Consider the following 12,413-nt stretch of genomic DNA (forward strand, 5'->3'; position numbering starts at 1 on the left):
TTTAATTTTTTAAATAAATTTGTTTATTTATTTATTTTTGGCTGTGTTGGGTCTTCGTTTCTGTGCGAGGGCTTTCTCTAGTTGCGGCGAGCAGGGGCCACTCTTCGTTGCAGCGCACAGGCTTCTCACTGCGGTGGCTTCTCTTGTTGCAGAGCACAGGCTCTAGGTGCGCAGGCTTCAGTAGTTGTGGCTCGCGGGCTCTACAGCGCAGGCTCAGTAGTTGTGGCGCACGGGCTGAGTTGCTCTGTGGCATGTGGGATCTTCCCAGCCCAGGGCTTCAACCCATGTCCCCTGCACTGGCAGGCGGATTCTTAACCACTGCACCACCAGGGAAGCCCCCAGAGTCTCAAGGAAGATCCAAAGGTACGCAACTAAAAAATTAAAGCATAACCTAATATTATGCTGAACAAAACACTCTAGATGCTCTGAAAACTAAATGGCGAATTCTACCTAATGGAGGTAAAGAAGGTTTTACAAAGGATGAGATTTTAGCTTGGATTTGTATGGGTGAAATTTCACCAAGCAAACATGGCAGAGCCAAACACTTGTAAAGTCAGAATGACTAGACCAGTCTGTGCGTATCCTGAGAAGACTGAGTAGCTGAGTGTGTTGGAGCTTAAGAGGAGACTATGTGACCAAAAAAAGGGTTGGTGACCTGGTTTGGGTGCATGCGGTGAAGGGCTACATTAAAGGGTACAGACTCTATCCTATAGTTTATAAAGAATCATTGAAGGTACCATTGAATATCTTGATTATCACTGAGCAGAGGTGTGTCATAAAACAGACTGCTCTTTTTTAAAGGAAAGATGACTGCCTACAACGTAGAGGATGGACCCAAAGGGAGAGCAGACCTGGAGGCAAAGGACTATTACAGTAATCCATGAGTGACAAGAAAGGTAGCCAAGAAGAACGAAATGAACTTGAGAGCTACCAGAGGGTGAATCAATTGGACTTTCGTCTGAAAACACTTTGGAAACCAACTTTTAACTTGTTTTCAGAATAAAGAACCTTGAAAAAAAGAAGAGTTTGGTGTACATGAGTCCCTCTTTCCTGCCCCACCCTGCAAGGAGTCTTGCTCTTAGGCTAATAATACTCATATATGGTACACCCATCTTATAGGTTTCATAATTTTTAGAGAAGAAATTATGAAAAGCTAGTTACCGTTTGGAAACCTAGTTACCGTCTGGAACACCGTCTTTCTATATGGAAAGCCATTACAAGCTGGTGGCTGTCTGAACTGGGTCCTGGCCATTATTATACGGCCCGAGCAGATGTGCTCTGTAAATATTCATTTAAGAGTAAACAAATCACTATAGTGCTTTCCAAACTAAAATCCTCAGAACATCACTACCATTATTCTGTTTGCTTCATACCTGGAAGTACTTGGGGAAGCCATCTCTATCATTTTTCTTGTAAAACCTTTTTGGGTCCATGCTAGCTCTCATCTTCAGTGCTTTGAGATCATTTTTCAGTTCATCTGTCAGTTCTGGAGCTTTCATACCAAACCAGCCATCACCTGCTGTTTTTTGTCGCTCTTGCTGAAATTCAAATTTCAGAAACAATTAGAAAATTCTGATTTTAATAAGCAGTGTGTAAACTATACCTCACTCCCCCTGAAATTATAAAGAAAATTTCATGAAAAACAAATAAGGTTACTTTGCAGGAAGGTATGTATTAGTCCCCAGATTCACCTTTCTGATTAGATCACAAAAAGCGACTTCTCTGACAAATTAGGCACAGCACTGTCGGTTTCATAAACGAGGGCTCCTTAAAATTTACTTTGTATCTTAGTAAGAACTGCTGACGTGTTGGGAAAGTAACCCACAGCTTCAGTTTTTATTGTCTAGAATACCCTACACAAGATGTAATGTATCAACAACATTTTTACTTCTGGAGCTTTTACGTAAACATTAACACTTTTACTGAGCCACCGAGTTGTCTCAGAAAGTTACTCACTCCACCAAGTCTAGAAATTTGTATTATTTCTAAAATAAACTTTCTATTTTTTTTTCGAAAACTCCTAGCAAGTTAGTTGCTTAATTTCGTTTTCTGTTCATTCACACGCCAAATACTGGCGTCTTTACCACGTGCCAGGCCGCTCTGGTCATATTAGCGACATTACTGGAGCACCATCCTCAAATCTCCTCTTAAGCTCTCTCAATAATTTCTTTATCCTTATTAGTTGCAATGGAAGTAGTCCCCTGTGTTTTACTAAAGAAAATACTTTCTGTGCTTTCGTTCGGCAGACTAAATAGGCCAGTGTTTTTAATGGTTACATTCAGTTCCCTAGAAAAGCCCACAACAGAGCTCCCAGACTTCTGCGAACAGTACCTATAAGCCAAAAGGTGCGGTGTGGACAGTGACCTCATATGCTGGCTGCCACTGTTTTTAAGGAAGGTAAAAAAGAGCTTTCACTTTGTGACAAGCCACATGAAACGTTGTTTATGGAACCATATTTTACAGGCTCTTAGATATCCGTAACAATTTTCTTTGGAAACATATATATCTTAATTGTACAACCACGTTAGATAAACTGAACATATATAGTCAAACACATTAAACATTCTAAATAATGAGTCACTGTACTCACTCTGCGTTTTTTTTGAAGTTTATACTTTGATTCACTGTATGGTGGGACACAGTCGTTTTTTTCAAAATCAGGAGTAATCACGGTTTTCTGCAAAAGCTGCAAAAATATTAAACTGGTTTTAAAATGTCAGAATGTGTCATTATTGTTTCAACATTATTGCCTTATAAAGGAAACATCTCCCACACTGAAGACTACTCCAGATATATTAACCTTCTTTATGGACAAACATACTACTGCAAAGTTGCTCCTGTCCTTAAATTTGTAAATTATATCAAAATAAAAATGCTTTAGGAGACGAACTGAAGGGTTATTTTAGGGAATCTATAAAATCAATATTCATCTCAAATTTTTTTCTAATCTGAATCTGCACACACCAGATATACGTTAATGTGTCCACTTGCATTTCATTGGTTTGCAACCAGCCACCTGCACCAACCAACTGGAAACGAAAGACAATAGGAACAATGCCATAGAGCTCTTGAACTCCCTCGGAAGAAACCTGACTAGGCTTTAATACGTTCTTCGATGTTGGTAAAACAGCTTTCTGTGATCTGAGGAGACCAGCTAGACTACTGGTAAGAAACAGCAGTATAGATTTTGATTAAACAACATATGCTTTTTATGGTATACCAATGAAATTATGCCATCAAGCAAATCTGCTTTTTGCAACCCAACAATATATCAAAGATGCTCTTTCAACGTCAATTCATACAAAAATCAACTTCATTCTTTTTAACAGCTGTTACGTACAATTTTTCTTCTTGATATTTAGTTTAATAAGTCTCCGTTAAACTTTTTTCCATGAAACATTGTAAACATCATCTCTGCACACTTGTGATTATTTCTGTAAAACAGATTCCAAAGTGTGTCATTTAAATTTTGATAGGTACTACTAAATTGCCTTGCATCCAAGTAGCATAAACTCCTACCAAGAGTTAATCAGTACCATTTTCTTTACATAGCCAACACAGGAGATTATCCTTTTGTGTTTTGTCAGTGGTACTTCATGAATGTTTCCATTTGCTGTTGATCATCTTTTTGTGTATTTATTAGCTATGTATTGTAATATAAGTCTTCTTCTGTGGAATGCCTGTATTTTGGGGGGGGTTCTTTTTCATTTTTATACAGGGTTGTGTTCTTACTAATTTGTAGAAATGTATTTTGTATCTTGGTATTAACCTGTGGTCTTTTACTTGTCTTTAAGGTGTTTTTATTTGCGTAAGTTTTAAAATTTTAAGTAGTCAGATCTGTTAATCTTTTCCTAAATGTCTTCTGCATTTTTTGTTACTTGCCTAGGGTGATTAAATACTGTCTTAATACTGTGTATGTGACTAAAAGGAACCTCAGGGTAATTAGTCATTTCCCCAGTACAAGAACTAAAGACAGCTGCTCCTTAGTCCTCAGAACAGTTCACAGGAATACAGCAAATATTAATTTGGTCAATAACATTTGAAATTATCAATTTAGAAGTCAATTATCAATTCAGAAATCCTCAATTCAGGTTCAGGACTAGAAGTTGCTGGGTAGCACAGTAGCAGTCTAGACTTTCCTATCAGTCAGAGAAGAGAGCATGACATTTATTTAATAGATTATTAAGAGCTGGTTGTGTGTCAAGTACTATAGTAGGGTTTAGACTGGTTCTCAACTGAGAGCAACTGGCAATATCTGAAGACATTTTGAGGTGGCGGGGGGGGGCAGTGCACTGGTAGAGATGGATGCTACTGGCACCTATGAGGTAGCGGCCAGGGAAGCTGCTAAAAACATCCTACAAGGCACAGGACATTTTCCCACAACAAAGAATTATCCAGCCCAGAGATGAAAGACAGCAAAATAACAATGAATACAACATGATCAATAATCACTTAGATCTATACTGGGTGTTGCAGAAGCAGAGAGGAGGTAGGGGGAAGGACTAGGGTCAAAGAATGCTTCCTAAAGGTTGTGATTTATAATCTCTGCATTGACCTGGCAAAGACCAGGGTGTGTTCAGAGAACTATAGTAATTTTCAATGGTAAGAACACAGCAGGTGGACAGTCAGAGCTAGAGGAACAGAGGCATCTTGAATACTCTGAGGAACCACTACAGGACTTAAACAGAATATCATGGTCAGATTTGTATTTTTAGAAAAAGAAATCTAGCAAGACCATGGAGGATGGCTTGAAGAAGAGTAAGGAGGCCACTACAATAGTCTAGATGAAAAACACAACAGATGTCACTAGTCAGTGACAGTGGGGTGGAAAGGAGGGGGCAGAGTAGAAAGTATACAAGAAGCACCATCCCCTAGGCTTAGTTGTTGACTGCAAAAGGGAAAGAGATTTTCCCTTGCAAAAGGAGGAACTGGTTTAGGTGGGGAAGAGAAGGGCAATTAGTGAAGTCAAGTGCCTGAGCACATCTGAATGAACAAACAATAGGCACCTGGATTTAAAGACCTGGGTAGGCTGCAAGGCTAGAAAATATTGATACTAAAGATATGGAAGTCATTCAAGGTGACAGCTGAAACTGAGGGTTTGGATGAGGTTACCTAACCTGTAATTTCTTTCTGAAAATATATGTACAATTTTATGTCTATGTGCTCTTTTTCCTGGTGGGGTTAGTGGGCACTTACAGCTTTCAGATTTTCAACACAGTCCAAAGCAGTTAAGAACTAAAAGTATAGCAAGAAAAGAAAAAAAAACCCTTGGGATCATAACTGGTGACTGCAAGAAGAGTAACAATGATCCTATATCACTTTAGTTTTCAAGTCTCATCTTTTATAGCTAGGACTTTATAATAAAAAAGAAGAAATGATTGTCCTGGAAAGAGGGAAAAAAGCACAGTAGGCTAATGTGGTTGCACTGTAGGAAAATTAGTCTCTTACCAAGGACTAATCATTTCTAGAAGTGACTGGTTAGTTCTATGAAAACCAATGGGATGCTTTGTGCAACTTACCTCATTTTTCTTTTTCTCCTTGATCTGTGTTAGGGTTCTCTTGTTCAACTGTAGCCTGTCTGCATTGACATTAATATACAAACCACCCAACTGCTTAATACTCAGACCAGGATCTATGCTGCTGCTAGTCAACTTCAGACTGAAAGAGAAATGATGACTTTTAAGTGATTAAGAAATAATCTTTAGATCATTTAGTAATTCAAAATGGAAACAATTGAGACTATATTTTTATTTAGAAGAAAATTATGGGATGAATAATGAATTAAGCCTTTTGGAAGCACATCAAAATTTATTCCCTAGTTTTTCTTAGAAGAGGATTAAGGCCATATTACATGACAATAGACTTCATAAAGGGATTTTATAAAGAAAGAATTACAGAAAAGAGGAGGAAATACATCTGGCAATTTAGCTCAACTTCACGTACAGGTAGTGAGTTAATATACGTCCACATACTTCCATCTCCAAAGCCAATGAGAAAGACAGGGTCTCTACTCCGAACTTCTAAGTTATCCAAATTTGGAATGTTTTTCTGGGTGATTTAAGGGCATTTAGTAGTGCCTCTAAATCAGTCAGTTTTAAACAATGAGCATTAGTATTTTCCACTGGAGCTTTAAAAAAAATATAACTGTCCTACCCCAGATCCACCAAATCAGAATCTTCTGCAGTTGGCCTGGGCTCCTGCTACATTTATGTAGTAAAAATTTCTACTTTATATTACTGAAGAGTCCTTTTTATAAACAAGTACACTTGGACTTACAGTTTCTTTCCTAATTATTCATATAAACTGAGCAGCTGAAAGTTTTGATAATCAACCTCTACTGGAAAGTGAAATCATTCAATTGCAGTGCCTTGGCAGTGATTCTCAACCCTGAGTGTACATTACAATTATCCTGGGGAGGGGGTGTGGATTTTAAAAAATAAGTACACCTGAGACTAGCCTCAGAGATTTCACTGGTTTAGAGTGAAGACTGAGCATCTGTTAATGGATAGTTCCTTACCAAGGATACCTGTATTTCCAGTGGATACACTGCCACCAAGGGCCTGTGCCTAGGAAAAACAAATTTGAAAAACAAACAAAAAAGAAAGTAAAGAAACAGCCCCCAAAGAGTGCTTTTCAATGGGTGGTAGATGGGATTATAGGTTATTGTTTTTCTCAGGTTTTCCTCTATTTTTCAATTTCTCTACAATCAACATGTAGAAAAAACCAAGTTACCTCCCTTCCCTTTTATATGTTGCTCTTAATAATCACGCAGGAAAACCTTAACAGATGATTTTTAATATACCACCAAATGGAGTACTTTTAGCTCGCACTGGTGGGAAAAATATGACTAACAAAGATACCCACATAAACAAGGGATATGCTGGATAAAAAAGCTCTTCCATAAAGAACCCAAATTAACAATTTTTTCGATTTCTATGACTGTAATATTTTTATGGTAAATTAGTCACTTCAAACATGTATCAAAAACTTACTTTAAAAAATAAAGATAAAACTTACAGTTTAGATTTAGTGCTATTTAGTAAGTTGTCTTCATCACTAAACTCATTATCTTTACTTCTGTCACTGTCTGATGGTTCTTCTTCACTTTCTTCCTCCTCCTCCTTTTCTTCCTCAGTGGCAACCTCACTTGCCTTGTCTTCTTCATCCAAGTAAAAATTTTTATCAACACTCAATCGAGGAGTTGTGTCAATTACAAACAATGCATTGTCACGTGATGTATTTTCTGAGTCTCCATTTAATGACTCTTTTTGACCACTATTTTCAACAAAACACACAGTGTCCTCTTCATTCTCACTGTTTTCAGACTGCTGGCTTTCATCACTGCTGAGAACTAATAAAACAGAATCATCTTTATCCTGAGATGTGCTGGGCTCAAGTTTACACAGTTTGGTATCACACTCAGAATCTACATCCCTTTCTTTGCTCATGTCTTCGCCAACACCTATAACTGTGCACTCTTCTTCTTCATCACTATCACCACCATCACCAAGTTCTGGCCAGTCACTTGTTTTTATGCTGCTGTTTCTCTCTTCATTCCATCTGTTCACTTCCACAACTGCAAATGTTTGAGCTAATGATTTCATTACAGCCTCAGAGTTCACGTTTGAGGATGCTGAGGTGGTTTTGTTACTTTCGGGGGTTGAATGCCTTTGGGAAACTAACTGCTGAAGGCTAGTGTCCTGAAGTTCAGAAAGACTCTTCAACTGAGAATTTTTCTCATTAATTTCTTTTCCCGCATCTGTTATTCCTTTGGCTTCTTCTTCTAAGCTCTTACAATTCTTTGTTATTTCTTTGAGAGGTGAAACGTCCTGTTTTTCCTCTCTTATATTAAAACTTTGGTGTTTTTGCACTATTAGTTTTTTTCCTGAATTTCCAAAGAAGGAGTCATTATCAGGGTCATCATAAGTTTCATTATTAGAGATATGTGGCTTATTTTTCTGAGAAAGCGATCTTGCTAGTAAACGAGAAGAAGTTCGTCTGGTATCTGAATCCTCTAAATTCACAGGTGTATTTATGATTTGCTTTTCATTTCCTGGTACAATGTTAGTATCATTCTCCTCAGTTTGTGCCTGTAATTTCCTTTGCATACTCCTTGTTGTTCTCCTAGTTGCAATTCCAGAAAATGAAGAAATGTCTGAGCATGATGACTCAGCATCAGAATTAGCTTCCACATGGTATTCTTGGTTTGGATCGGTTCGGGATTTAGCCTTACTTCTCCTGGTTCTTGTTATTTCTGTGGGATGCACAATTCTACAAATACCTGAAATATGTGATTCTGCTTTAGAGACTTCTTCTTCAGTATGAGACTCACTTACTAGAGTTATTTTCAGCTTTTTCCTTACACTGGAAACTGGGGTGCCTGCAACTAAGATCTGCCTTCTCCTAGTTACTCTTAAAATGGGATCCTGGGCCTCAGACACAGAAGAACAGTTTGACTCTGCTTCAGAGATCTCTCCATCAGTAGAAGGTTTGTTCATTCCTGGTAATGAACCTGTAGTTCCGCTCTTCCTCTTCCTGGTTTTAGGAGCTGGACTTTGTTCCCTAGTGGTCTGTGATTCAGCAATACTTGGGTCATCAGATGGAGATTCCTTCCGGCCTTTTGGATGTGCTTGAATTCTTGTGGCAGAATTCTATAAGCCAGTGAAAATACACTGTGATTTAGACAGGGCTGGGACAAGAGCAAAGTGAATGAGGCACTCCCCTCAGAAGCAAATTTTAAGAGGGCACTAAAAAACTCAGTAAACAAGATTAATGCAAAACAATAACAACAACCATCACCACCCACAATTTAAAAAAATAATCAAAATACTGGATCTGACTCTGAATTTGCAGGGCCTGCCTCACTAGCGTCACCTAAGTCCTGGCTCTGACTTTAGGGAACAAAACAAATAATTGAAAAAGAAAAATTTCTCCAGTCAAAGTCACATATGCTAGGTGGACCTACATTCCGACATACATATAGGAAAAGACGAAAGATAGAATCGGTCGCTGTGCTTACGTTTTCATACCTAAGCGAATTAATGCTCCCTTCCCTTCATCGCAACATCAGAGGCAGCGGACGACTAGCGCCACTTAATTACTAGCTGGCGTCACCACAGCCCTCCCCACGCCAGATGGAGGTGCTGTCGGGGCACAGCCAGTCTTCCCACGTGAAAATGGTGCCTGCTCCATCCAATCCAGCTAATGAGGCTCACGCTTGGTGGCCGAAATTAATCCTCCTTAGCACGGTGTTAGCAGTAAGATTAAAAGGCCTGAGCTGTGCATCTGTATTACGGAGCTGAACTACCGCAAAATAAGTTACCTAATCTCTCTATTCCCTGCCAAGCATTACATTAAAAGACCCTAGTGAGGTCTGAAGAGGAAGCTACAGGTTTAGCGCGGAGCTTGGTACCCAGCTGCGCGCTGCCAGTTCCGGCTTTTCTGCCGCTCCTCCCCAGACTCCGCGGGACCCCAGCGACACCCACCTCCCTGAGCAGCGCTCTGCGAAGCAGCGAGAAGAAATGAGGGAGGCTTGAGATCTCCTACCTTCTGCTGGGAGCTTTCAACTGACGTGGCTTGGATCCCGGCCTGAGGCCGCCCGGACCTAGTAACCACCATCCTCCAGGCGTGCAGCTGCCGCGGCGCCCCCTCCGCGCTCCGGAAGTGCGTCAGAGAAGCGCCACACTCGCGTTTTCCCGCGAGAATCCCGGAACTCGAGAACTCGTACCGCCTCCGCCCCTCCGACCTAGGCCAAGGCTGGCTCACCCCGGCAGCCCAAAGGAGACGGGTATTAGCGTTCACGACAGTGCGGTAGAAGACGGAGCAGCCTTGTGCAGGGAGAGACCTTCCCAGCGTGGCCTAGGGCCCTCGTCCCCGTTACACACGAACGAATTGGAAAATAGCATCATCTGTGGGAATGTAAATTGATACAGCCACTATGGAGAACAGTATGGAGGTTCCTTAAAAAACTAAACATAGAACTACCATATGACCTAGCAATCCCACTACTGGGCATATACCCAGAGAAAACCATAATTCAAAAAGAGTCATGTACCAAAACGTTCATTGCAGCTCTATTTACAATAGCCAGGTCATGGAAGCAACCTAAATGCCCATCGACAGACAAATGGATAAGGAAGATGTGGTACATTTATACAATGGAATATTAGCCATAAAAAGGAACGAAATTGGGTCATTTGCTGAGACGTGGATGCATCTAGAGACTGTCATACAGAGTGAAGTCAGTCAGAAAGAAAAATAAATACCGTATATTAACGCATATATGTGGAACCTAGAAAAATGGTACAGATGAACCGGTTTGCAGGGCAGAAATTGAGACAGATGTAGAGAACAAATGTATGGATACGAAGGGGGAAAAGCGGTGGGGGTGGGGGGGGGTGGGGGCGGGGTGGGATGAATTGGGAGATTGGGATTGACATGTATATACTGATGTGTATAAAATGGATGACTAATAAGGACCTGCTGTATAAAAAAGTAAATAAAATAAAATTTAAAAATTAAAAAAAAAGAAAAGAAAATAGCATCATCTGCCCCACTACGTCCATCCTCTCATTTGTTCAGCAGAGGTCTTAATGCAGCCATGGCTATGGCCAAAGGAGACGTTTGCATTATTTATAATACCTTTAAAAAAATCATATACTCTTGTATTACTTGTGAAGTTAAATATAAATAAAATAAAATTTAAAGATGTGGTTCGGGTAAAAGATGTATATGTTAAATGCCCAGGAATTCGGAGGCTAGTTAGGAAGCTATATAATTTAAAGGTGCAATGGTGAGTAGGAATTGGGAATAAGCAGAATAGAAGAAATGTTAAATTGTAAAGGAGAGAGATTTTTAAAAAAAGTTTTTGCAGTGAAAGGAAGAGAATGACTAGAATCAAGAGGCACTTTTTGATTTTTCTTTTAGGATAAAGGGTGGAGAGCTAGGATATGTTTGAGGGTAATGGAAAGGGATTGAGGAAGTAAGTAAACAGTCGTTGGAGATGAGAATGAGCGCCTCATCAAATCTCTTCTCCCTTACTTTAGAACAGAAAACCAATTTTTTTTTTCTTAAAGTCACAAAGTACAGAATTTTCAGTGGGCACACTGCCATTCAGCTAAATAGCTCCTTTCATAGTTTCTCTTGCAGCCAGGTACAGCTAGGTTTGGACTAATTACGGATCAATTAAGTGTTGTGTAGTTCTCTAGGGACATCTTAAAAGAGAGGAGGTCCTCCTTGCCTTCTTTAACTTCATTTCACTCCGTGGAAAGTTGTGTTCCCTGGTTTTCAAGCAGCAATCTTGTGCCATGAAGATGAGGGCCATGCTTTAAGGATGGCAGAGCAGTAGCAAAGAAAAAAATTGAGTTTCTGACAAGTTGTGGAACTGCTGTATCAGTTCTAAATAGCCTAATTTTAGAGCTGTTTCACCTGAGAAAAACACCTCTTTTTAAACCAGTTATTTGGGGGTTTTCTGTGTTTTGCAGCGAGCCTAATCCCAACTAAAGAACGGAATTAAAAAAAAAAAATGGAGATGGAGGAGTTGGCCACAAAAGAATGCTCCTTCCTTTGAGGCAAGAGGGAAGAGTTGATAATTGAAGCAGAGAGGAGACTATAAATGCAGGGAAATTAAAGTGGGGAGAAGAGGAGGGGATTCGAGGTAGATAACAATCTCTGTAAGAAGAAGGTGACTCATCTGCTCAGAAGAATGAAAAAAGTTTAGATTGTCATGGGGAATGTGGCGAGAAGCAAAAAGAAGGAGTTTTAGTAGGGCCAAGTAGCAATGAGAGTAGGTAAGAGAAAGAACAGAAGACAGGCTAAAATTGAAGAGGAGGTGGAGTGGTGTAGAGGAAGGAAGATGAAGCAACTGGAGGTGGGTAATGGAGATCAAAGCAGCAGAGGACAACAGCATCCATCATAGTAATAGTAGAGCACTTACTGTATGCTGGGTACTAAGTGCTTTACATGCATTAACTCATTTAATATATATGACAACTTTAACATGAGCAAATGCATGAAAATAGAAATTAAGATCACAGGAGTGGGTGTAGAAAATCGGGAGAGTATTAGAACACCAGTGTGTACTGTTCACTTACAAGCATGGCCCCTTTAAAATGAAACAAAAAAACCACTCCCAAATATTTACAATCTAAAAAGTTCAAGAAACAAACATTAAATACTAAGATTAAAATGTTAGTACATATTCATAATATAAGAAGACTGAGCTGGTCTGCTGATCAGGGGCAAAACTGCAAAGTATTGTTTTTGTTTTATGCGAGCTTACCAGGTCTGCCATGTTTCCCTATCTCTACCTTCTTTACCTGCTCTCTTCTTTACCCAAAGTGGATTTGGGGAAAACACAGTATAAAAACACAGTAATTATTACACAGGCCCAAAGCGAAACTCTCCCGTGATTG

At 39.6% G+C, this 12,413-nt stretch overlaps 1 protein-coding gene and 1 long non-coding RNA gene across 4 annotated transcripts in view; one reads left to right on the plus strand and one right to left on the minus strand.

Moving 5' to 3' along the window:
- The window catches only part of LOC137762422 (uncharacterized), a 19,310-nt gene extending 18,294 nt beyond the window's left edge, over window positions 1-1,016 (plus strand). Inside the window, exon 3 of the long non-coding RNA XR_011073546.1 lies at window positions 802-1,016. This is a non-coding gene — a long non-coding RNA (uncharacterized lncRNA). The remainder of the gene's footprint in view (window positions 1-801) is intronic.
- Window positions 1-10,666, minus strand: part of DNTTIP2 (deoxynucleotidyltransferase terminal interacting protein 2) — a 15,350-nt gene extending 4,684 nt beyond the window's left edge. The window contains exons 1-6 of one of the 3 annotated variants that reach the window (XR_011073545.1): window positions 9,547-10,666; window positions 7,018-8,651; window positions 5,520-5,658; window positions 2,591-2,686; window positions 1,374-1,538; window positions 1,162-1,278 (exon numbers count right to left, since the gene is read on the minus strand). Coding sequence is in view for 2 of the 3 variants with exons in the window: in XM_068540346.1 (XP_068396447.1) it covers window positions 1,374-1,538; window positions 2,591-2,686; window positions 5,520-5,658; window positions 7,018-8,651; window positions 9,547-9,618 (2,106 nt within the window). In the remaining variant the exon portion in view is untranslated. Of the gene's footprint in view, window positions 1-1,161; window positions 1,279-1,373; window positions 1,539-2,590; window positions 2,687-5,519; window positions 5,659-7,017; window positions 8,652-9,485 lie in introns of all 3 variants that reach the window. The other 2 variants (XM_068540346.1, XM_068540347.1) reach the window with 2 other exon arrangements.
- Window positions 10,667-12,413: the final 1,747 nt, after the last annotated feature.

Source organism: Eschrichtius robustus, chromosome 3 (assembly GCF_028021215.1).
Source record: "Eschrichtius robustus isolate mEscRob2 chromosome 3, mEscRob2.pri, whole genome shotgun sequence".
Classification (NCBI taxonomy): domain Eukaryota; kingdom Metazoa; phylum Chordata; class Mammalia; order Artiodactyla; family Eschrichtiidae; genus Eschrichtius; species Eschrichtius robustus.